This window comes from Salmo salar, chromosome 14 (assembly GCF_965601325.2).
Source record: "Salmo salar chromosome 14, fSalSal1, whole genome shotgun sequence".
NCBI lineage: Eukaryota > Metazoa > Chordata > Actinopteri > Salmoniformes > Salmonidae > Salmo > Salmo salar.
The window spans coordinates 74,675,593-74,700,009 of record NC_138304.1 but is presented as its reverse complement, the minus strand read 5'-3'; the positions used below and the strand labels follow the sequence as shown (position 1 = coordinate 74,700,009).

At 41.6% G+C, this 24,417-nt stretch overlaps 1 protein-coding gene across 11 annotated transcripts in view; it reads right to left on the bottom strand.

Annotated features, from left to right (window-relative positions):
* The window catches only part of LOC106569872 (semaphorin-4A), a 51,744-nt gene that overhangs the window by 23,569 nt on the left and 3,758 nt on the right, over positions 1-24,417 (bottom strand). For 6 of the 11 annotated variants that reach the window (XM_045694721.2, XM_014141576.3, XM_045694722.2 and 3 more), the window contains one exon: positions 9,962-10,208. In XM_045694721.2, the coding sequence (XP_045550677.2) occupies positions 9,962-10,058 (97 nt within the window). In that variant the 5' untranslated portion in view covers positions 10,059-10,208. Of the gene's footprint in view, positions 1-9,434; positions 9,570-9,961; positions 10,209-12,887; positions 12,932-24,417 lie in introns of all 11 variants that reach the window. The other 5 variants (XM_014141572.3, XM_014141573.3, XM_014141574.3 and 2 more) reach the window with 2 other exon arrangements.

The following is a 24,417-nucleotide window of genomic DNA, read 5'->3' as shown; positions in this document are numbered from 1 at the left end:
CAACATTATTCATTACGAGATGTAGTTGAGGTTTAGTAAATGATTTGTCCCAAATACAATGCTTTTAGTTTTGGAAATATTTAGGACTAACTTATTAATTGCTACCCATTCTGAAACTAACGGCAGCTCTTTGTTAAGTGTTTCAGTCATTTCAGTTGCTGTAGTAGCTGACATTTAGTGTTGAGTCATCTGCATACATAGACACACTGGCCTTACTCAAAGCCAGTGGCATGTCATTGGTAAAGATTGAAAAAAAAAGCAAGGGACCTAAAAAGCTACCCTGGGGAATTCCTGCTTCTACCTGGATTATGTTTGAGGCTTCCATTAAAGAACACCCTCTGTGTTCTGTTAGACAGGTAACTTTTTATCCCCATTATAGCATTTTTTTTTACACATTTTAGTCATTTAGCAGACGCTCTTATCCAGAGCGACTTACAGTAGTGAGTGCATACATTTCATACATTTTTTCCGTACTGGTCCCCCGTGGGAATCGAACCCACAACCCTGGCGTTGCAAACACCATGCTCTACCAACTGAGCCACACAGGGGGTGTAAAGCCATAACACAAGTTTTTCCAGCAGCTGACTGATCGATCATGTCAAAAGCTGCACTGAAGTCTAACAAGACAGCCCCCACAATCATTTTAACATCAATTTCTCTCAGCCAATCATCAGTCATTTGTGTACGTGCCGTGCTTGTCGAGTGTCCTTCCCTATAAGCGTGCTGAAAGGCTGTTGTCAATTTGTTACTGTGAAATAGCATTGTATCTGGTCAAATAAAAAAATCCAGAAGTTTACTAAGGGCTGGTAACAGGCTGATTGGTCGGCTATTTAAGCCAGTAAAGGGGGCTTTACTATTCTTGGGTAGCGGAATGGCTTTAGCTTCCCTCCAGGCCTGAGGGCACACACTTTCTAGTAGGCTTAAATAGACGATATGGCAAATAGGAGTGGTAATATCGTCCGCTATTATCCTCAGTAACTTTCCATCCAGATTGTCAGACCCCAGTTACTTGTCATTGTTGATAGATGAATCATTTTGTCACCTCTTCCACACTGACTTTACAGAATTTAAAAGTACAATTCTTGTCTTTCATAATTTGGTCAGATATTGTAGGGAAACAGAAGACACATACATGTTCAGTGAACACACATCGTTCAGTGAAGGGTCATAATATTTTGTAGCTTAAACCTTCCAAAAGATAGAGGCGAATTTGTTAGAAGAAAAAAATGCTCTGTTTATTACAACCTCATCTAGTGGCAACCGGAGGTTACAGACGTAACCCCTGTTTAAAGAACCAACACTGCCATAGATCCTTCCCCACCCCCTCATCCTCAAGCAAGGACAGATCCTCACCCTACCCCACCCTAACTCCACCCAGCAGCTGTAGGCTCAGGCTGGGCCAAGAGGTACTGTATTATGGAAGCACGCTACATTAGGTTTTACTCTCGTGCTGTTCTCTTTTTCACAGCAGATCACCAAAAGGAAACCCCCGGTTTCCGCCACGTGGCATCCTGGCATCGTCGGGGCTTCTGAACGGCGGGCACACAGGGCTGTCAGTGGCGGGCCGGTGGGGCCTTTGCCCGCTCAGTGGCCCGGCCCATGTTGTTTCTCTCTCACCCACAGTTGCTCTCTTTGTCTCCTCTCACTTTTTCCCTCTCCCCCTGGACATTTTCTCTCACAGGGCATTTCTCTCTCACACTGATTACTGGGCACATCTCCCTCTCCCTGGGGTGTGCAAAAAGCACACTGGAAGATTCTCCCACAACCTCAAAGTTCCTCTACACTCAGAACGAAAGTTCACAAAAATACACACACAGGTCTTTCTCAGTCTGACTGGGGTGGGTATGAATGATGTCCGTTGGCTAATGACCCCTACAAACACGCCACACTCTTGCAATCTCTCACACACACCCATGCATGGCCAGATGAATCATCACAGACTCCACACCCTTGCAGGCACGCGCTGAGACGTAAACTCTCTGCAGATCATGGCTTCACACAGATCAAGTCTCATGAGGCCCGAGGAGTAAAGCAAACAGTCCTTGGCAACCGTTCAAGTGAAATGTAGTCCGCAACCCCAACAAGCTTGGCAAGGGATTCACAGGGGTCCTGAGTAAGGCCGTGTGGAGGAGGCCTTGCCCAGACAAACTGTTGATTTTGCTGTTTCACGTGCCTTCAGACAAGTATTTTAACGCAACACAGCTGGAGCGGAAGATGGGGCAGGATACCAGCTAAAGAGATGAGTTTACATTTAAAGAGTCACATTGACTTCACTTGAAATAGTAAAATAACAAAGTTTCGTATGTAGAAGTCCAAAACATCTGTGAGCTCCTTACCTGTGAATACAAACGTAACACTTCACATTGCAGAATTAGCCATGCGAGACATTTGACAGAGGGAGTGAATACTGCATTTCCTGACTACGGTGTTGATCTATGGGTCATGTATCATGGGTTGGTTACTCATGAATGAGCAACGGCTGGGCTACTGTGTGAGCAGTCACCCATTTAGAAAGACAGTGAAGTGGGGGTTGCGCAACACGGCAGATAAGACCTGTCATCCTGGGGATTAGGAGGGATCCCGTCCCGTACCTGTCAATGCGCGTCATCATCCCTCAGCTATCTGGACACACATACAGACACACACAGGGGTTCAAGACTCGTCTCAGTGAGGAAATTAAGAGACCTCAGTGGAAACTATTCCTAAGAGATTATTTTCACTCTCACACACTGAACACAATTGTGGACACAGGACTCATGTTTCTCCCTTTCTCTTGGCAATTTGATGCCCTTTTCAATCTAAATAACTACCGTAATCGATTTGTAATGATATCAACACTTGTGTGATTCCTTGTGTCACACTCCAATAAAACATCATTCACTAAAACTTGTGTATCTATAAAATGTGTGTGGGTGTGTGCGCACGCATGTGTACACAACTCGTGTTCCACATGTGGCGTGACGGCTACTACATTAGTGGCTGGCTCCAGCCGACTGAGGCCCCACTGTCTGAGGCCCCACTGTCTGAGGCCGAGTGGTTAAGTAAAGCCTGATGGAAATGGAGATGAGCGAGTTTGCAAACAGCAGAAATGTACTACCCGAGGGCATTTCCTCAAGACCAACGAGACGAGGAACTCCAAAAATCCTCATGTCAACACAACAAAAAATGAGTGAGTTCTGTAAAGTGATAGTCAGGTCTTCGCCGATGGCCAACTCAAACACTATTCTGTGGAATTCTAAACAGCACAGAGTAGGGTCGCAAGGAGTTTAGCTTGTAAACGTGGTTGTCTATCTCAACCATGTCTCCTGGTTCTCACACTATCAACAATTTGTCTGTACTCATTTAGCTAACAGAGAGTGAGCAGAAAGCACATTCTTCACAAATTAGTTTCTGCACCTGCCCTGAACACCTGAGGTAAACATTTCTACACCATATTCTTAAAATGCGGCAATTCTCTTGCATTTGTAAAAGGGTATCTTTTTTTTTTTTTATCTCAATGTAACTACAGCAGAGGTAGACCAGATATTGGGGTTAATAGGCTATGCCTGGAAAACTGGGAGAAAAGCATAAAATACTTATTATACTGACTTGACCACAGGTCTAACATACTGTAAGACAAACCGCTTTGTAAGTTAGGCGATTCCTGTACACAAACTCCAATAACGCAATGTTATTGTGAGAAAATGATAGGACTACAACTAGTGATACAACATTGTTGGCTGATATCGATATCCGATATTTCCCTTTCCAAAAATACCTGATGCCACATTTTTTTGCGGCCTTTAAAGCATTCTAGTACAGTTAAATATTTGAACACACACACACACACACGCACACACACACACACACACACACACACACACACACACACACACTAACTGACCAAAAAGTTATTTTGTAAGTATTTAAGTATGTCCCCATCACTTACTTGCTGTGCTGTTGCGTTGTTCAGTCTCAACCAGGATTTCATCATACATGTCAAGCAGTGAAGTTTCAGCTCTGTCTACCCGTGGCCTCTCTTCATCAGTGCGCAGTGTCCTTTTCCATCTTGTCCAGCTGTGTCTAACATGTCACGTAAACCCTGTTTCTTGTCTGCATCGAAGTAGCGGTCCTTGTACCTAGCGTCGAGCATGTTGTCGACACAGTAAAGAGGCTCAGAGAGAATGCTACCGAATCGCTTGTTCACAGCCTCTAGTAGAGTACTTTTCAAGTTAACCCCACGGCCTGTGTTGGCATTTTTGTTGAGCAAGTGTTTCAATGCCATGAAAGGGGGAATCACGTCTGCTGCAGATGCAGTTGAGCTTATTTCTCAAGTTAGTTTTTCGAATGGGACTTGGAGTGTTCATGTTTCCAAGTTTCAAACATGCTCTCAAATGCCAGTGAAATGGCAGCAGTGGTATGAGAACCAGCAAATTCTTGAGCATGCAATGCGGTTTTCCTCAGTACAAAATCCTTGTCGACCCACTGTGCTGTCAGTAGTAGTTGCAAAGGGTTGGAAACTTTCCATGAGAAGTCAAGCCCTGGAATTTTGAGAATTTAGCTTAAATTCATCAAAACAGTCAGCTTATAACAGTGAACCTTTTTTGTGGGATACACAAGGCAATTCTAGGTCTTGTGGCATATTTTGGTTAAACTATCCCCAATTCAATAGAATTGCAACCATCTGCATGCACAGTGCATTCTTCCATCACATGCACAGTGCATTCTTCCATCACATGCACAGTACATTCTTCCATCACATGCACCGCTGATTCTCAATATCTTGCACAGTAATGTGATGCTATTGAGCCCACGCTACTACACTGTCTGAGCCAAGGACTACATGCTTTCTGGTAAGATTTGATTACAATTACGAAAAAATAAATATATATGTGTGTATTTAACCTTTATTTAACCTGGCAAATCAGTTAAGAACAAATGCTTTTTTACAATGACGGTGAACAGTGGGTTAACTGCCTTGATCAGGGGCAGAATGACAGATATTTACCTTGTTGCTGGATCGAATCCCTGACCTGACCTTTCGGTTTCTGGTCCAACGCTCTAACCACTAGGCTACGTGCCGCCCCATAATACTGGGTGGGGTGAATATATTTTATATGACATGATTTTTTGTAAACTAGTAAATAGCAGCCCACAACAAAGTGTGTTTAAATCTGTTAACAATTTCTGCTAGTTAGTTTTTGCTACCATGTGGGTTTTAGCTTGCTTGAGCCTGCTAAATGAGTGTTAATTCACCTGTTTCTATACACGTTTCATTTAAAAACATATCTTACAAAAGGAGTTGTTTAATCTAACTGCTTAACTATTTATCTGTACATGGAATTGTATTATGTTTTTTATTTGATGTGTGGAGACATTTCACTGCAGCAAATATAGTGAATACTGTGCCAAATCATGTGTGAAGAATGCATCAAAGATGAAGAATCATCTGGCCAAGTGCATAAAGTTCCCTCCTGAAACCTATAGCAGTAGCCATTGCGCGGATTGAGGAAGACAATGCCATCCTGTCTGATGTTCAGACTCTGCTTGCAGATGTAAGATAAGAAATCTATACTGCCCTGCCCACTTCACTGTTGCTCCAAGCAGAGGAAATTGCAGTTCTGAAATACATCAAAAAGCGTGAAGACTTCTGCCTGAAGCCCATACACGCCGCAGCGTACATGTTGACCCCAAGTATGCTGTCAAGAGCATCCTGTCTGGTGCAGAGATCAACAAGGCCTATGGTGTCATCACTACTGTCTCGCCACCTTGACCTGTATGAGGGCAAGGTTCTTGGCAGTCTGGCGAAGTACACTTCCAAGCAAGGGCTTTAGGATGGAGATGCAATATGTCAGTCGTGCCAACATCTTATCAGCCACCTGGTGGAAGGGACTTTGTGGATCTGAGGCTCTTTCCCCTGTTGCTTCCATCATCCTCCAAATCCCACCAATATTAGCCGCATCAGAGCGCAACTGATCCTTGTTTGGGAACACACACACACACACACACACACATCCACACACACAAAGCACGCAACAGGCTGACTAATACAAGGGTTGAAAAATTTGTGGCCATCCGGGCAAATTTGAGGCTTTTTGAGCCTGACAACGAGCCATCCTCAACAAGGTTGGAAAGTGACAGTGAAGATGAGGCCTCAGAGTCTGATGTTCAAGAAGGGAGAAGACATAGAAGCCTGAGAGAAAGACAACCAAAGCTTTAGTTTCTAGACTATCATTTTACAGACGTATGTTGAAAACGTTTTTGGGAGATGCAATGGATCATTGGGGATCATTCAATATTCCCTTTGTTGTTCAGTGAAATCATCCCATGTGAAGAGTCAACTCATTTAAAGTTGAATTCGTAACTATATTTAAAAAAAAATATTATATTGGAAAGATTTAATCATTTGCAATTATGTCTACTTGTGATAAGGTAAAATGCTTATGTTTGTCTCTATATGATATGGTAACTATATCCAATGCAAAACATTAATTTGCATACATTTCCATTAATTCACATATATTCCTGTTAATTCCCATATATTCCCGTTAATTCCCCAAAATGTGCAACCCTAGTTGTCAGACTCGTAATACTCATGGGACTGACATTGCTGGTCCAAATGTCAGTTGTGTTGGATGTGAGTTTCAACAATACTGTGCAACTCCGGTAGGGCAGCATCTGAAAAATAGCACCTACTTGGTAGTGTGTACCAGTCCTCGAAGTGCAATGAATTCCATTATCTTGGCATTAATGGATGTCGCCTTTAAGTTGTCTAGTTGAAATGTTCTTACTCTTTCAAATACCTGCTCGACTTGTTGACCGCTCGATCCACACAGCAGACATTGTGGGCTAGGTTAGGAATGCTGTGTTGCACGTGTAGAGCTGTATTTTTCGTGGTGTCATTACGTCATCTACCTATGTTATATAGGTATGCATGTCAGCTTTGACATCGGTTTTGCACATCAGCGTTAAACTAGACATCGGACCAATGCCGATGTTGGCATTTTTTGCTAATATCATCCGAATCCGATATGCTTACAGATATATCGTGCATCCCTAACTACAACCAAACTAAAGCAGCAGGCAGGTCTTAAGGCATCAGCCTGCCAGGCTCTCTTGGTCATCCCAGCCACAGGTAGCAGAGCTAGTCACCTTTACGAGCTGCATTGGAGGAGGGGGACGTCACAGGTTTCTATTAAGTTCCCTAAACCCCTGCCTGCCGCCAACCCTCCTTAAGTGATATCTGAAAGGAGAAAAGACCATGAAGCAGCTTTGTCTACATTCACCTTTCAGGAAATGATCAAAGATCAGCACCCCAGACCCTAATCCCAGGCCCTACACATTCAGCATTGATGGAGATGCTGATCTTGTGTCCCTAGATGGAGGAAGTGTTGTCAACTCTAACTTTGCATTTGTGCTGTATCATTGAGTGTGAGAAAATGGGTCTTGAACGGTGTGTTGGCAATTGTCTATGAGAATGGGCATTTTTCCAGGAGTTCAATTCAGGCTTCCAGCGAAAACTAAAAGCTTACCCTTTTCCCACTACTGAGCTGAGCTATACTGCAACGGCCTGTCGCTGGAACCTTGCTGAAAAGGACAACGTGAGAAGATGCTTCCATGCCAGCAAAGAACAGTTTGGGCTGGCACAATACTGTGAAAAGGGTAACGAGTGACCCCTACTTGTACTATTCCTGTGCAACACATACAAACACACACGCAACCGTATCTGATACTGTGCCCAAACAACAGAGCTATTCATTCCAGGCTACAAAGTAAACAAAACAAAAGGCTTCACCTACATCAGCAAATGTATCAGCTTTCACGTACATTTTTCTCCTCAATCAGGTCATCTTCGCTTCCTTTTCTTGTAGTCGGACCCCATTTGGGCTTCCGTTTGTGTTATACAGCGGGTCTTCTTAATTTTAACTTAGGGCCCTATAAACGCAAATGGAATCACGGAGTCGTAGGAAATCAACTAAATGTGTTGAGCCTATTAGAAGATTTATTCATTGTAAATCATAAGACATGAACAAAATGCATCAGTGACTAGTATTTTCCTTCAACTTTCTGAAACGGCACAGGAATGCCTGTGTGCGCGTGCGTATGTCTACACTGTTTAGCTGCTAGCGATAATGCTAATGATAACCTTCTAGCAGATATGCAAAGGCTTTCCCAAAAACCTTCTCAATTAAACGTTAGGCTACTATGTAGTTACGATTGTTTGCATCAATCCAGTGGCCATTTGTTTTGCAAACTCTGCAATCACATGAGTGCTACAGAAACATTGCTAACCAAACAACGGCCTCTTTCTGGTGTGCACTTGCATTAAAAGGGTAACTACACCCAAAAATCTAAATTTCTTCTATTTCTACCAGACCTCAAAAGTAGGTTCAAGCATTGTTTTGGTTCAAGCATTGTTGTGGATTAAAAAAACTAAATTGGATGTTCCCTTAAAACACGTGATTTTCAGAGCGAAAAAAAAACGTTTTACAGAAACCTTTAAAAACATAACGAAGAAAAAAGAATTTGGAAAAAAAAAACGTTTTATTTTTTAATAGGGCCCTATGAACATTAATGGACTTGAAACTGTTTTCCAACTTGTGCCAGTGTCCACATCTTGTCCCGTAATATTTGCAAGCCAAGGGCCTATTCGATTCCCTTCATGACACTGCAGACTATTTCCTTGTTTTACTGAGTAGTTCTCGGCAACTCAATATTTAGCATCACACAACACTTCCGATGTTAAGTATAAATCCATTAGGGCCTCGATCACAACAGACAACACAGCTTTTAAATTAACCACAAGCCATTCTCTGGAAAGATAAAAGGTAAATATTTGTGTGTGATACCATGCATCACGAGATATTTGATTAGAAATGGAGGCATTTTCAGTACAAACTAAAGCAGGAACAGTATTGTTATACAAACAAATGGCCAACAGTGGATGCTATTTACTTTATGTTACAACTTCCAATACTCAAAACTGGATCAAACAAAAACTGAAACAGTTTAAAAACCATATTACAAAAAAATATATTTTTACCCAGCCCCTTAACGATAGTAATGAATACAAGCTTTGAAGACGATGCAACAAAACAGTTCAACCATTGTGATGTCATCTGCTGGCTGCCTCGTTAACCATAATGCTTGTCCCATTAGTAGATCGTTAGTTGGGACAAAACTCGTGAGCTTTTCTTAAGATGGCAGGGAGCAGTGCTTTGTACGAGAGACAACAGAGCATCGGTTCAGCTCAACTTTCATTCCCCTCTCCAGAATATCCACAAATGATGTATGGCAACAGACCTGTAATAGGCTCACGTGGGACAACTTTGGACCTAGCATTACAATGTGCACATAAACACAGCACCACCATACACAGACAACAAAGATTTGTATTGTGATTAATTCTTCAAATTGGACTGAACTAACACGACTTAAAGCTGAAACTCCCTCACCAAGAGAACTGATTCGCCTCGCTCGTCAGTCACGGTCGCATTTCCACCCTGTTAGCGCTGTTGCACTTCTGACCTTCCGTTGGTCCTGTTGAACCTCCATCTTGTCATGTCAGGGATGCAGTTAATACCAGAGCTCTAATAGTGAACACCATAACAGAGATCAATACTTACCCAGCCATTCCAAGTCCTTACCATTTTAATATCACGACACAAGTACAGGAGCACTGTTAAATTGGACGTGTAAATGTCTGTGGACTGAGTGGGTGTCTTCAGCCCAAGCAGGGCATGACAGACAAGCATTCACACTAAGAGTGTCTTTCTGATCTGTTCTTAAGTCAAAAAACACAAATCCATAACTAGACAGTCACTGGAGCGTATCACAGCTGCAAAGTACTTTGCTTTAAGCGACTGTCACTTCATTTCAAGACAGTGAGACTAAATAAAAGCATTGAAATGTATCACTCCATTTCAAAGTTCATATTCACAATCGAGGAGCTAACAAGATCATAAAATGTGTTTCAACTTACCCATCGGAAAGGAGACCCGGGGGGTAAGCCTGGCCACACACACAGCCATAACCCATAGAATGACCACGATGATAGAGAGTAGGCCTTGGTGTTCCATGATGACCCAAAGACCAAAATCAGGGCTAGGGAGCTAGCGTCAGGCGAAAAGTGGCTGGTGCTTGTCTGAGATGTCAAACACTGGGTCTGTGGGGGCAGCACCGATGCAAAAGCCACTTCCTCTGGTCTCTGGAGCCAGCCGTCATCACATCTGAGGGAGAGAGAAAAAGAGAGAGAGAGAAAAATACAGAGATATTGAGGGAGGGTCAGAGAGAAGAGCAGTACTCCCTTAGCACGGTGGAGATGTGGGTGGACAGAGAGCCTGCATGCAAGGGAATGACTCATTTCTCACGAGAAGGGGGGGGGGTTGGAGTAGAGGCCACTTCCTCTAACACAAGAGTTTCCCAGACTTGGTCCCCGGGACCCAAAGAGGTGCACATTTTGATACATGTCCTAGCACCACACAGCTGATTCAAATAACCCACTAATCATCAAGCTTTGATCATTTGAATCAGCTGTGTAGTGTTATGGCAAAAGCCAAAACGTGGCCCCATTTGGGTCCAGAGGACCGAGTTTGGGAAACGATGCTCTAACACTACGAAGCAAAACCACTAGTATGTTTGAGCATTATAGATCATAACTAAGCATCATAAGGCACCATCAACCTGAGGGTTCTTTAGTTCTGTCATGTGACAGAGTTAAAATGATCTAATAAGTTCAGAAAAACATATCCAAATCAGTCGTCACCAGTCTGCATTAAGAGGAATAAATTACTTCAGACTAGTACAGGCTCTTTAGGGGAAAAAACATTACGAGAAACCTCATGGAATATCCTAAATTAAATGATTCATACGGTACAAAATTCAGTCATTTCGATTATAACTAGAGAAATGCCTGACAAACTGATGTTGGACGATCACTTTGAAATTCCATTTGACATACAGAACATCACGGGGGTTCAGTGACGAATACAGATATGACCTACTCTACACTAGGCTGAAATGACTGCTGCTCACAACAATATGATACTTTTAAAAGAAAATGATATAGGAAAATGCATTACCAATATGTTCATTGATATCTACTGTGCAAGGTAATTAGGGCCATGTAAAATCTATTTAAAATTGTCTAATTCCGTTTTTCCCCCAAATTACTTTTTCTTTGTTTAGTTTTTCCAGGATTAAGATTGTTCCTGTTTATTCTGGTTTTTGCTCTTAAAAGCATTTAATGTTTTCACGTGATCGGCGTTCAAGCAGGTAGAAACCCGGAAGGTATGACGTAGCACTGCGATGAAGTTAATAGGAATACAACTTTCAGATTGCAAAAATGTGTAATTTAAAAGGACGTCCAGGGTGCATTGCATGGTGCCGATGCCAGATATAGAAAGGAGCTAGAAATCCAATGAATGAAGGAACGTATAACGTCCCACCCAGCATAAGTTCACGTTGTCATGCTGCGTCACGCAGTTGCTAAGCTAATCATCACGCAATACTTCCTCACAGTCAGTGTTTATGTCGAGAAGGGTGCCTATTTTCGTTGAATGTATGTAATGTCACAATTAGGTTTGCACATTTTGGGGCACATTCAGAGGTGGAAACTTTCCGTGGGAATTAATGGGAATATGCAAATGAATATTAATACCATTTAAATGTAGATGTTTTTTTGCATTGGATATATTTACCATATATGGAGACAGAAACATAAACCTTTTACCTTATCATAAGTAGACAATTGCAAATGATAAAATCCTTCCAATAGAAACAAAAAAAACAATTTAGTTACAAACTGAAATGTAATTAAATGAGTTGACTCTTCACATGGGATGATTTCACTGAACAAAAGGGAATATTGAATGATCCCCAATGATCCATCGCAACGGTTCAATTCTCAAAAGTATATCTGCCATTGCGAATGTTGACTCTACTCTGAGGCACAACGATCTGCAGATTGAACATGGTGAGATTGTAGTCCTAAATTGATAGCTGTAAAATCACCTAAATAAAGTACACTAACTAGCTACGTTACATGCTGATATTGTCTTTGATATTATTGTGTGTAGCTACGTTTGCTAGCTAGCGACTTAGCTAGCTAGCCAGCCAGCCATCCCATAGAGAGCATTTCATTGTGGATTTTGTAGTAGACAATATCTGCAACAGATTTCCACAATGTTTTCCATTTTGCTACCAACCTTATAACGTACAAATAAGAAAAAATTTAATAAAATCACAAAAAAACATTTCTCAGTGTTATTTAACACTGTGCTTCAGAAGGTTGAAGGGAAATGCAATATGTTCATGTCTTATGGTATTCTTGGTCAAAATAATTTTAGAATATATTTACTACTAAATTCTATACATTTTCTAATATTGTTGAATACCGTTTTAATGTCTGGATTTCGTGATTCCGTCCGCATTCTCGACATCCAGGATTTTATAGGGCACTATTTAAGTAAGCTCTACATGGCGAGAAGCCCCCATAACGCCATAGACGGTGGCAACTCTGTGTTGGGTCACTAGGCCAATCAAGAACAGAGTCCACCCCTGTCAGAGTGGCATAACAGGATTACCCAGATCTGTAGGCATGAGGATTAGCACAGATATGTCTTTACCTGTGGCAATGAGGACAGGTTGAAGTCTCAGGCTGTCTAGACAGAAGCACCTCGCCAACAGATCTCATCAATAATCTGAGTAATCATTCCAAGTCAATCTACTGGAACTATAAATATACCTGCCACTCATCCCTTCATCAGTCTTACCACAACCCTTTTGGAGACTGTATTATCTAACTCGAATAAGTCTAATATAAAATTTACAATATTTTCACAACATCTACTACAGCAGGCCATTTGTCCAAAATGTGAACAAGCAACCTTTATATAAAGTACATTTACCTATGTCAGGGTGACCCATCTTCTGGAGGTTTCAGAGTTTCCTTCTGTAGAATGAAAACATCCAATTCAGTAGCTACTAATCTCCCTATTCCAGCAAAACAAAAAACACACCTCAAACATTCATTCACCAAGGGGTTAAAGTTCAGAGAGCAGAGCCTGTTTGAGATCTCCTTGGTGGTCAGTCTTTGCGTTGCCAAGCTTCTCCAGTTGTCTCCACCCTGGTTTCTCACAGTGTCAATCTCTCTTTCTCCCTTTCAGTTTCTCTCTCCCTCACCCTGTTTCTACCTTTCTGGGCAGTGTTGTGAAGGATGCTGGTATCTCATAGGGCGAGATGTGCGCAGGCGATGCTGTATTCCTGCAGGGCACTAATAGAAAACAGAGCGTTGTCTGGGGGATCTTACAGTTATCTGGGACCAGCTTTTGCAGAACCGGTTTTTCAGGCTTGGTAGACCAGGTTACATCACTGGAAAATCTGGCTGGTTTTTCCATCACCTAGATTGACCCTGAACTCTGGGACAGTGGTTCCCAACAGTTTTCATTTAATGTACCGCCAACTGAATTTGACTCTGCCTGGAGTACCCACTATTGTGCATTTTATCAGTAAGACTAAAGGTCTAAAGAGTCTTCTCAAGTACCCCCTGTGGCTAGACCACATACCCCCAGGGGTCCTAGTACCCCTGGTTGGGAACCACTGGTCAGGGATATGCCCACATTGATGACATTTGAGCATTAACTCAATGTACATGAATTGAGTTATTATACTTGGGTGATAAAGTATAAAAACTCACTGGAATCATTAAGACTACTAGTCCATGACCATCAGAATAAGAAGGATTAGGGACGCCAGCATGTCCATGTGACACCTCCAGCGTGACAAACACGTGATCAAAGCGAGAACTGCATGTAGCCACGTGTGCACACTTTGTTTAATATCCTTTGCTCGTTAGTGAGTTCTTAGCCCAATTATAGATCATTTGTAGTCAGCAATAGGGGAGTGATTGCTTCCTACAAGGGCACAAAACGAGTACATTTCTAAACATCTTTGAAAAGCGAGTCATGTAAAGAGCATTATTTTGGTCTTAAAGGTGCAGTGTAGTATTTTGAGACAGGCTTGAATAAGCTAAGTCGCCAATAGGCAGAGGATACAGATTCTCTGTAATAAATGGTGTGCCAGTGGCTATCAAAAGGTGAGCATTTGCACACTGAAGTCGGTTACGACCCCGAACTGCAGTCAGATCAAGACCCTGGTGAGGACGAAGAGCACGCAGATGAGCTTCCCTGAAAACGGTTTCTGCCAGATTGTGCAGAAATTCTTTGCTTGTGCACACACACAGTTTCATCAGCTGTCCAGCTGGCTGGTCTCAGACGATCCCGCAGGTTAAGAAGCTGGTTGGAGGTCCTGGGCTGGCGTGGTTACACATGGTCTGTGGTTGTAAGTTCTGTTGGACATACTGCCAAATTCTCTAAAATGACGTTGAGGCGGCTTATGGTAGAGAAATTAACATTAAATTATCTGGCAACAGCTCTGGTGGACATTCCTGCAGTGAGCATGCCAATTGCACGCTCCCTCAACACTTTAAACATCTGTGGCATTGTGTTTTGTGACAAAACTGCACATTTTAGAGTGGCCTTTCTTTGTCCCCAGCACAAGGTGCACCTGTGTAATGATAATGCTGTTTAATCAGCTTCTTGATATGCCACATGTCACGTGGATGGATTATCTTGGCAAAGTAGAAATGCTCACTAACAGGGATGTAAACAAATGTGCACAACATTTTAGAGAAATAAGCTTTTTGTGGGTATGGAAAATTTCAGGGATTTTTTTTCAGCTCATAAAACATGGCTATTTACATGTTGCGTTTATATTTTTGTTCAGTGTATCTCTATGAATGCACCTTTGGATTGAAGAGGCAGACAAATAGGAGAAATGTGGCGTAACCTCTTAAATGATAAATTTCTCAAAGTAGGAATATCGCAAAAATATGATCAATGGCTCACTCGAGAGAAGACGTCCTCGCGCATTATGACATCAGCCAGTATTTAAAGCTGACATGTATGATAGACATTTTCGCGATATAAAAGTTGTATTCCTATTAACTTCCAGTGTAGTGACACCGGCTTTAACATAATGCTATGTCATCCCGGCCAAATTTCTGCTTGCTTGAAAGGCAATAGCGCAGAGACAGATGAAAACATGAAAAGGCCCCCGGGAATTGATTGAACATCGCTCAGAGATTCACAAAAACAATATAACATTCAAAATAGGTGAATCTTTACTTTAATAAAGCAGCAAAGTGGACAAATAATCTCTCTACGGTCAAATACTTCTTGAATTTCACAGTACCCTTCTAAATTACAAGTTTACTTCGGTGTGTGAATCTGAATTGGGGCTAAACAGAACTTTCTCTTAAAATAAAAAACATTTCGTATGCAGCTTCCCCAAATCTGTCAAAAAAAAGCAGTGCAAAACAGAGCCACCAAAACAACAAGGGGATTAGGCGAATAAGGAAAGCAAACCGACAAAGCTTTTCTGTGTGATAACTGCTTCATATTAAGATTTTGAGTAGTCCATACAGCGACAATAGTTCAGATGTTTATACCGTAATGTGGGTGCTAAAACCACCAAATTCTGGTCAGGGTATAATCTGAGACAAAATTGGGCACTAGGGTTAAATTAAAATGTCACTATGACTCATTGGGGTAGGGCTGTTGAGATAACCGTATTACCCCCACACCGGTAGTCATGTGTCATGACCACAGTAAAATTCCCAAAAAAGTCATCTCCTCCTTTGCATTCAGGACATGCGTTGGTTGTCTAACTCACTAATGGCCTGGTACTCAAGGATCTATTGTCCTTCTAACCACTGAAATCAAGCCTGAAAAAAAAAAAAAATGAAATAAAATAATGATTGTGCCGTTTGTTATACAATACATAGATTACAGACAATTACGCACAGCAGAAAACTGTAATTATTTTATTTATTTAAGATGTCTTTAATTGTTCTAGCCTATATTCCAAAATTAAACAAATTCTAGTAAATCGCCTTTGAATGTGGAATGTATTATTATGAATACTGGATGGACTGGTTACCTTATGCTACACTCCAAAGTTTTTATCAATAAGTCTGGGAGAGATCCTATGGGCCTAGGCGATGCTGTTGGTTCATTGATTGTGCAGGGCGGCTTATAGAGTTAGCCTACAATAGTGAATTTGGATTGATTTTTAATAGCCTAGTAATTTGACATGTTTTTATATTTTCATAATTAATAGGGTGACACATTAGGATACCTTTAGCAACAGAATATCTCACTACCGTCCGTATGGAATATCACCTGTCGTGCAGCGAGAGGCTGCATGCTCCTCAAACAGAAGTTGAGGCAAGGAGTGAAATAACCGGTGTACCCTACCCAAACGAACAGGGGGATAGCGGCCTCCAGCGCATCGGGGGATGACATGTCTTTTTCCTCTGCCCCTGCGATAATGGTTCATTCTAAATCGAGAAAATGTGAATAGTCTGATCGATGAAAATATGATCACATGAGAGAAGTGTGTGCAGCCTGAGGCAAGGAACAGAGCGCAAGCTTTTTCTGCGACTTTCTCAAATCATCAGTAGCCTATAATCCAGGCCTGCTATAGTCGCACCATGCAGCCCATATACAGTGCCTTCAGAAAGTATTCAGACCCCTTGACTTTTTCCACATTTTGTTACGCAACAGCCTTATTCTAAAATAGATGAAATAGTTTTGTTTCTACATCAATCTACACACAATACCCCATAATGTCGAAGCAAAAAACTGTTTAAGAAATGTTTGCTAATAAGAAAACTTTGTTGAAGCACCTTTGGCAGCGATTACAGCATCGATTCTTAGGTATAACGCTACAAGTTTGGCACACCTGTATTTGGGTAGTTTCTCCCATTATTCTCTACAGATCATCTCAAGCTCTGTCAAGTTGGATGGGGAGCGTTGCTGCACAGCAATATTCAGGTCTTTCCAGAGATGTTCGATCAGGTTCAAGTCCGGGCTCTGGCTGGGCCACTCAAGGACATTCAGAGACATGTCCCAATGCCACTCCTGCGTTGTCTTGGCTGTGCGCTTAGGGTCGTTGTCCTGTTGGAAGGTGAACCTTCGCCCCAGTCTAAGGTCCTGAGCGCTCTGGAGCAGATTTTCATCAAGGATCTCTGTACTTTGCTCTGTTCATCTATCCTGACTAGTCTCCCAGTCCCTGCTGCTGAAAAACATCCCCACAGCATGATTCTGCCACCACCATGCTTCACTGTAGGGATGGTGCCAGGTTTCCTCCAGACGTGACGCTTGTCATTCAGGCCAAATTGTTGGTTTCATCAGATCAGAGAATCTTGTTTCTCATGGTCTGAGAGTCTTTAGGTGCCTTTTGGCAAACTCCAAGCGGGCTGTCATGTGCCTTTTACTGAGGAGTGGCTTCCGTCTGGCCACTACCATAAAGGCCTGATTGGTGGAGTGTTGCAGAGATGGTTGTCCTTCTGGAAGGTTCTCCCATCTCCACAGAGGAACTCTAGAGCTCTGTCAGAGACCATCGGGTTCTTGGTTACCTCCCTCACCAAAGCCCTTCTCCTCCAAATGCTCCGTTTGGCCGGGCGGTCAGCTCCGGGAAGAGTTTTGGTGGCTCCAAACTTCTTCCATTTAAGAATGATGGAGGCCACTGTGTTCTTGGGGACCTTCAATGCTGCAGACATGTTCTAGTACCCTTCCCCAGATCTGTGCCTCGACACAATGCTGTCTCGGAGCTCTACGGACAATTCCCTCGACCTCATGGCTTGGTTTTTACTCTGACATGCACTGTCAAAAGTAGGACCTTATATAGACAGGCACGTGCCTTTCCAAATCATGTCCAATCAATTGCATTTACCACAGGTGGACTCCAGTCAAGTTGTAAAAACATCAAGGATAATGAATGGAAACAGGATGAGCTCAATTTCAAATCTCATAAGTCTGTTTTATTCTTATTGAAAAATTTGCAAAGAATTCTAAAAAAAAAAAAACAGTTCTCTCTTTGTCATTATGGGTTATTGTGTGTAGATTGCTGAGGATTTTTCCCCCCTCATTTAATCCATTTTAGAGTAAGGCTGTAACGTAACAAAATGTGGAAAAAGGTTAAGGAGTCTGAATACTTTCCGAAGGCACTGTATGTTTTGATTTCTAAGCCATTCTAACCACACCGCTCACGTATATGTTATTCAATCATTGAACCCACACTGCTCGCGAGCGTCTGCTTGGCCAAGCGCTAAAATAGAACTTGGTTCCATTTGTGTCGGTTGATGCGCTGTAAGTCCCGCCTCATCCATCTCCTCGTTGGGTTTCAGGAGCATATACCCACGTGCCATCTCGTCATTGGTTTTTAGAAGCATATACCCACGTGGGTGATTGAAAGATGAACTGATGTCCACACTCCAGCCCAGTTGGTTGTAGTAATGCACCTTAAAAAGGATCGGACCCATTCTTCAATTTTCACCTAAAATGACATACCAAATCTAACTGCCTGTAGCTCAGGACCTGAAGCAAGGTTATGCATATTCTTGATACCATTTGAAAGGAAACGCTTTGACGTTTGTGGAAATGTGAAAGGAATGTAGGAGAATAACACATTAGATCTGGTAAAAGAATAAAAATGTTTTATTGTTTTAATCCTCATCTTTGAAATGCAAGAGAAAAGGCCAACATATGACTTAGCCTCTCTAGGGTATGTGGGACGAAATCGTCCCACCTACTCAACAGCCAGTGGAATCCCGTGGCGCGTTATTCAAATACCTTAGAAAGGCAATTACTTCAATTTCTCAAACATATGACTATTTTACACCATTTTAAAGACAAGACTCTCGTTAATCTAACCACACTCTCCGATTTCAAAAAGGCTTTACAACGAAAGCAAAACATCAGAGTACCCAGCCAGATATAATCAGACACCCATTTTTCAAGCTAGCATATAATGTCACATAAACCCAAACCACAGCTAAATGCAGCACTAACCTTTGATGATCTTCATCAGATGACAATCCTAGGACATTATGTTATACAATACATGCATGTTTTGGTCAATCAAGTTCATATTTATATCAAAAACCAGCTTTTTACATTAGCATGTGACTTTCAGAACTAGCATACCCACCGCAAACTTCCGGTGAATTTACAAAATTACTCACGCTAAACGTTCACAAAAAACATAACAATTATTTTAAGAATTATAGATACAGAACTCCTTTATGCAATCGCTATGTCCGATTTTAAAATAGCTTTTCGGCAAAAGCACATTTTGCAATATTCTGAGTAGATAGCTCGCCATCACGGGCTAGCTATTTAGACACCCACCAAGTTTGGCCCTCACCAAACTCCGATTTACTATTAGAAAAATTTGATTACCTTTGGTGTTCTTCGTCAGAATGCACTCCCAGGACTTCTACTTCAATAACAAATGTTGGTTTGGTTCAAAATAATCCACAGTTATGTTCAAATATCCTCTGTTTTGTTTGTGCATTCAAGACACTATCCGAAGGGTGACGCGCCCGACGCGTTTAGTGACAAAAAAATTCTAAATATTCCATTACCGTACTTCGAAGCATGTCAACCGCTGTTTAAAATCAATTTTTATGCGATTTTTCTCGTAAAAAAACGATAATATTCCGACCGGGAAACCCTGTTTTAGTTCAAAGACGAAAAAATAAAAACATGGTGTCGCCTCGTGCACGCGCCTCAGTCTCATTGTTCTCTGATCGACCATTATCCAAATGCGCTACTGTTTTTCAGCCAGGGCCTGCAAAGACATCATTCAGCATTTTGCCGCCTTCTGAGAGCCTATGGGAGCCGTAGGAAGTGTCACGTTACAGCAGAGATCCTCAGTTTTCAATAAAGAGAGTGTAGAAGCCCAAGAAATGGTCAGACAGGCCACTTCCTGTAAGGAATCTTCTCAGGTTTTTGCCTGCCATATGAGTTCTGTTATACTCACAGACACCATTCAAACAGTTTTAGAAACTTTAGGGTGTTTTCTATCCAAAGCCAATAATTATATGCATATTCTAGTTTCTGGGCAGTAGTAATAACCAGATTAAATTGGGTACGTTTTTTTATCCGGCCGTGCAAATACTGCCCACTACCCTAGAGAGGTTAGGAATCTAGGCGAAATTTCGATTTTGGCCACTAGATGGCAGCAGTGCATGTGCAAAGTTTTAGACTGATCCATTGAGCCATTGCATTTTTGTTAAAAATGTTGCGTCACGACTGCCCAAATGTGCCTAATTGGTGTATTCATACATTTTCAAGTTCATAACTGTGCACTCTCCTCAAACAACAGCATGGTGTTCTTTCACTGTAATAGCTACGGTAAATTGGACAGTGCAGTTAGCTTAAATTCTTGTTAATCTTCCTGCCCATATCAGACATGTCTATGTCCTGGGACATTTCATTGTTACTTACAACCTCATGCTAATCACATTAGCCTACATTAGCTCAACCGTCACGCAGGGGGAAACACCGATCCTGTAGAGGTTAAAGTTAAACTGCCAAAGTCCAAAGGAGAGGAAGCCTGAAGAGAGATTACTAGAAACTAACTTGGTTTAACGTTACCCTTTTATCTGTGGATTAATTGTTGTAGAGGACCATGTGCATTTCAGGTAAAATAACAACCCAATGTTTATATCCCAGGACAAATTAGCTAGCAACAGCAAGCTAGCTAGCTATTGCCATAAATGTTTAATACTTTTCGACCTGTCCCCAAATTAATATAGTTGGTTCAGAGTTTGCTTTGATATTTCAACCTGTGTGTCCTGAGTGCGTCTGGGGTGGCTTGACAAAAATCAACATGCGCACGTGCGGTCTGGTCAGCATGTAAGGTTTGTATCATTAACAACTATTGTTATTTGGCAACTTTAAATCTAGCGTAGCCTATAGAACCTGTTTCAAATAATCCCTTTTACACTCAACATAGCCTTCATATGCGCACTCGCTATGGAATGGGAAAAATATCCTTTCAATTTTATTCAGCTAAGTTCAATTATATTCTTCTTACTATAAATTCATATAAAATAATGACATATCTTGTCTGCTAAATGAACAAGCCTGTGGCATTTGGCATAGCCAGATAACATACAATAAATAGGCCAACCCATATTCTGTTCATCTGAAATACATTTTCTTCATATCATGTTTCTTTAGACCTACCTAAAACAAACAATGGATTCATTATGGTATATATATTCAATTGATGTATTATACTTCTTTAAATGTAGATGTTCCAACGGCACGCATCAGCGGCTTGTACGCAGCTTGTATGTGTGGAGGTCTCGAGATGCTAAACACGTTTATGTTCATTAACTGTGAATTACCCTTGAGACGGGCAGTCTTTCGCATGACAAAATGTCATGACCTTTATAGCCCTAGGTAGGGGTAACCCCAGCTGCAAAGAAAGAGAAGACAAAAAAGAGAAGACTTGTCTTTGTCTGGGTATATGGGTATGTATATATGGCGTCGAGAGAGCGGGACAGAGAGAGAGCGTGAAAGCGAGAGGAAAATCTGGAATGGCTCAGTGAAGGCTTTGATCCCCTAGGCCCCTGTGGGGTTGCCATGACTACAGCAGATCTGACCAGCCCAGAGCATAGAAAGGTGAGAAGGAGGAAGAACTGTACAAACCGCTCATGTCCAGAAGTAATTTAGCCATTGGTGCTCTGTAGAGTTGGCATTTCTCGAGTTCTCGTGTCAATTAACTTGTAACTTGACATTCCTTAATTACTCATTATAATAACAAAGTCAGATTTAAAGTGGAACTGACAGCGTTTTAGCAACATGAAATTGTATTAAAATCTGTTCATATACACCCACATTTTGGGGCTCCTGAGTGGCGCAGCAGCCTAAGGCACTGCATCTCAGTGCTTGAGGCATCACTACAGACACAGCCTGGATCCGAACAAGGGCATCACATCCGGACGTGATTGGGAGTCCCATAGGGCGGCGCACAATTGGCCCAGCGTCGTCCGGGTTTGGCCGGTGTAGGCCGTCATTGTAAATAATAATTTGTTCTTAACTGACTTGCCTAGTTAAATAAACATATGACCGTTTTCATACTCTACTTCAATCCCCAACATTCTATTAAAGTAAGGTATTTGTGAAAATTCTATAGCAATATAGAGAGTTATAAAGCGGCTGCGCGTTTGGACAATTAATAGACACTGCACTAAATAAACCATAATAAAAACATCCGTCTTGTCCAGGACCGGACTCTACACAGCAATAGCCAATCAGAGCTACGGTAGGCCTATATGAAAATAAGCCATTTTCCACACAGGCCTGCCATCATTCACTTTAAACTGGGCTGCGTGTTTACAGGCAGCAGTAACAGCGTGACTTTAGATCATTAGAAAGCATTCGCCAAAAGCCACAAAATACACCCGAATGGATTACTGCAAATATGCAAATTCCACAGGAGTCCTCTTAGATTTGGGAACTTTACAGTCTTATTGATCAAACAATGAGGTAGGCTCTCTCTCACTCAGTTGCCTATGCACATCAACAACAAGATCAACTAATGTTAGCAAGAGTGAGATAGGAGCTCAAATCTAACGAGTGAACGGTAGATAAACCCTCTCAAAACCTTTTCAGCTTGTCGATGGAGAATAGTTGCCCGCTTGCCTTTCTGCAGCTTGCCTGCCAATTCATGCTTGTCCCAAACCACATTTTGACAACTGAGTCGGAACCTGCCTTGCCGCCCATTTGACGGACGCCAAATACATTTCATTGACAGCCAGAAGAGGACTGGCCACCCCTCAGCCTGGTTCCTCTCTAGGTTTCTTCCTAGGTTTTTGGCCTTTCTAGGGAGTTTTTCCTAGGGAGTTTTTCCTAGCCACTGTGCTTCTTTCACATGCATTGCTTGCTGTTTAGGGTTTTAGGCTGGGTTTCTGTACAGCACTTTGAGATATCTGCTGATGTACGAAGGGCTATATAAATACATTTGATTTGATTTGATTGACAACTAAGAGATAGGCTAACTGTGGATAACAGTTGTTAAAGTTCAGCATAGCTACCTAGCAAAGTGATTCACATGTTTTGCTAGCTAACCAAATGACACCTGCATCTCTAGCTGTAGACACCAAAAAACGATATGGGGGGAAAAGTTGTCCACTCACCCAATGACATCATCCTCCCAGCAGCTAGCTATACTGAAAAAAAATATAAATGCAACATGCAACAATTTCAAAGATTTTACTGAGTTATAATTCATATGAGGAAATCAGACAATTGAAATAAATTAATTATGCCCTAAGCTATGGATGTCACATGACTGGGAATACAGAAATGCATCTGTTGGTGACAGATCCAACCTCTTACATCTAGACGTTCCGCTAGCGGAACACCTGCTCTATTATCCAATGATGGGCGTGGCGCGAAATACAAACTCCTCTAAAATACAAAAACTTCCATTTTTCAAACATATGACTATTTCACAGCATTTTAAAGATAAGACTCTCCTTTATCTAACCACAGTGTCCGATTTCAAAAAGGCTTTACAACGAAAGCAAAACATTAGATTATGTCAGCAGAGTACCAAGCCAGAAATAATCAGACACCCATTTTTCAAGCTAGCATATAATGTCACAAAAACCTAGAAGACAGCTAAATGCAACACTAACCTTTGATGATCTTCATCAGATGACAACCCTAGGACATTATGTTATACAATACATGCATGTTTTGTTCAATCAAGTTCATATTTATATCAAAAAACAGCTTTTTACATTAGCATGTGACGTTCAGAACTAGCATACCCCCGCAAACTTCCGGGGAATTAGCTAACATTTTACTAAATTACTCACGATAAACGTTCACAAAAAGCATAACAATTATTTTAAGAATTATAGATACAGACCTCCTCTATGCACTCGATATGTCCGATTTTAAAATAGCTTTTTGGTGAAAGCACATTTTGCAATATTCTAAGTACATAGCCCAGGCATCACGGGCTAGCTATTTAGACACCCGGCAAGTTTAGCACTCACCAATATCAGCTTTACTATTATAAAAGTTTCATTACCTTTTGTTGTCTTCGTCAGAATGCACTCCCAGGACTGCTACTTCAATAACAAATGTTGGTTTGGTCCAAAATAATCCATCGTTATATCCGAATAGCGGCGTTTTGTTCGTGCGTCCCAGACACTATCTGAAATGGTAAATCAGGGTCGTGCGCATGGCGCAATTCGTGACAAAAAAAATCTAAATATTCCATTACCGTACTTCGAAGCATGTCAACCGCTGTTTAAAATCCATTTTTATGCCATTTTTCTCGTAAAAAAGCGATAATATTCTGACCAGGAATCTCCTTTTAGCTAAACTGAGGAAAGTAAACAAAGCTTTCGGTCGACGCGGGCACGAGCCTGAGTCTCACAGTACTGTAACCAGCCACTACCCAAACGCGCTACTTTTTTTCAGCCAGAGCCTGCAAAGCCACGATTCAGCTTTTTACCGCCTTCTGAGACCCTATGGCAGCCGTAGGAAGTGTCACGGGACAGCT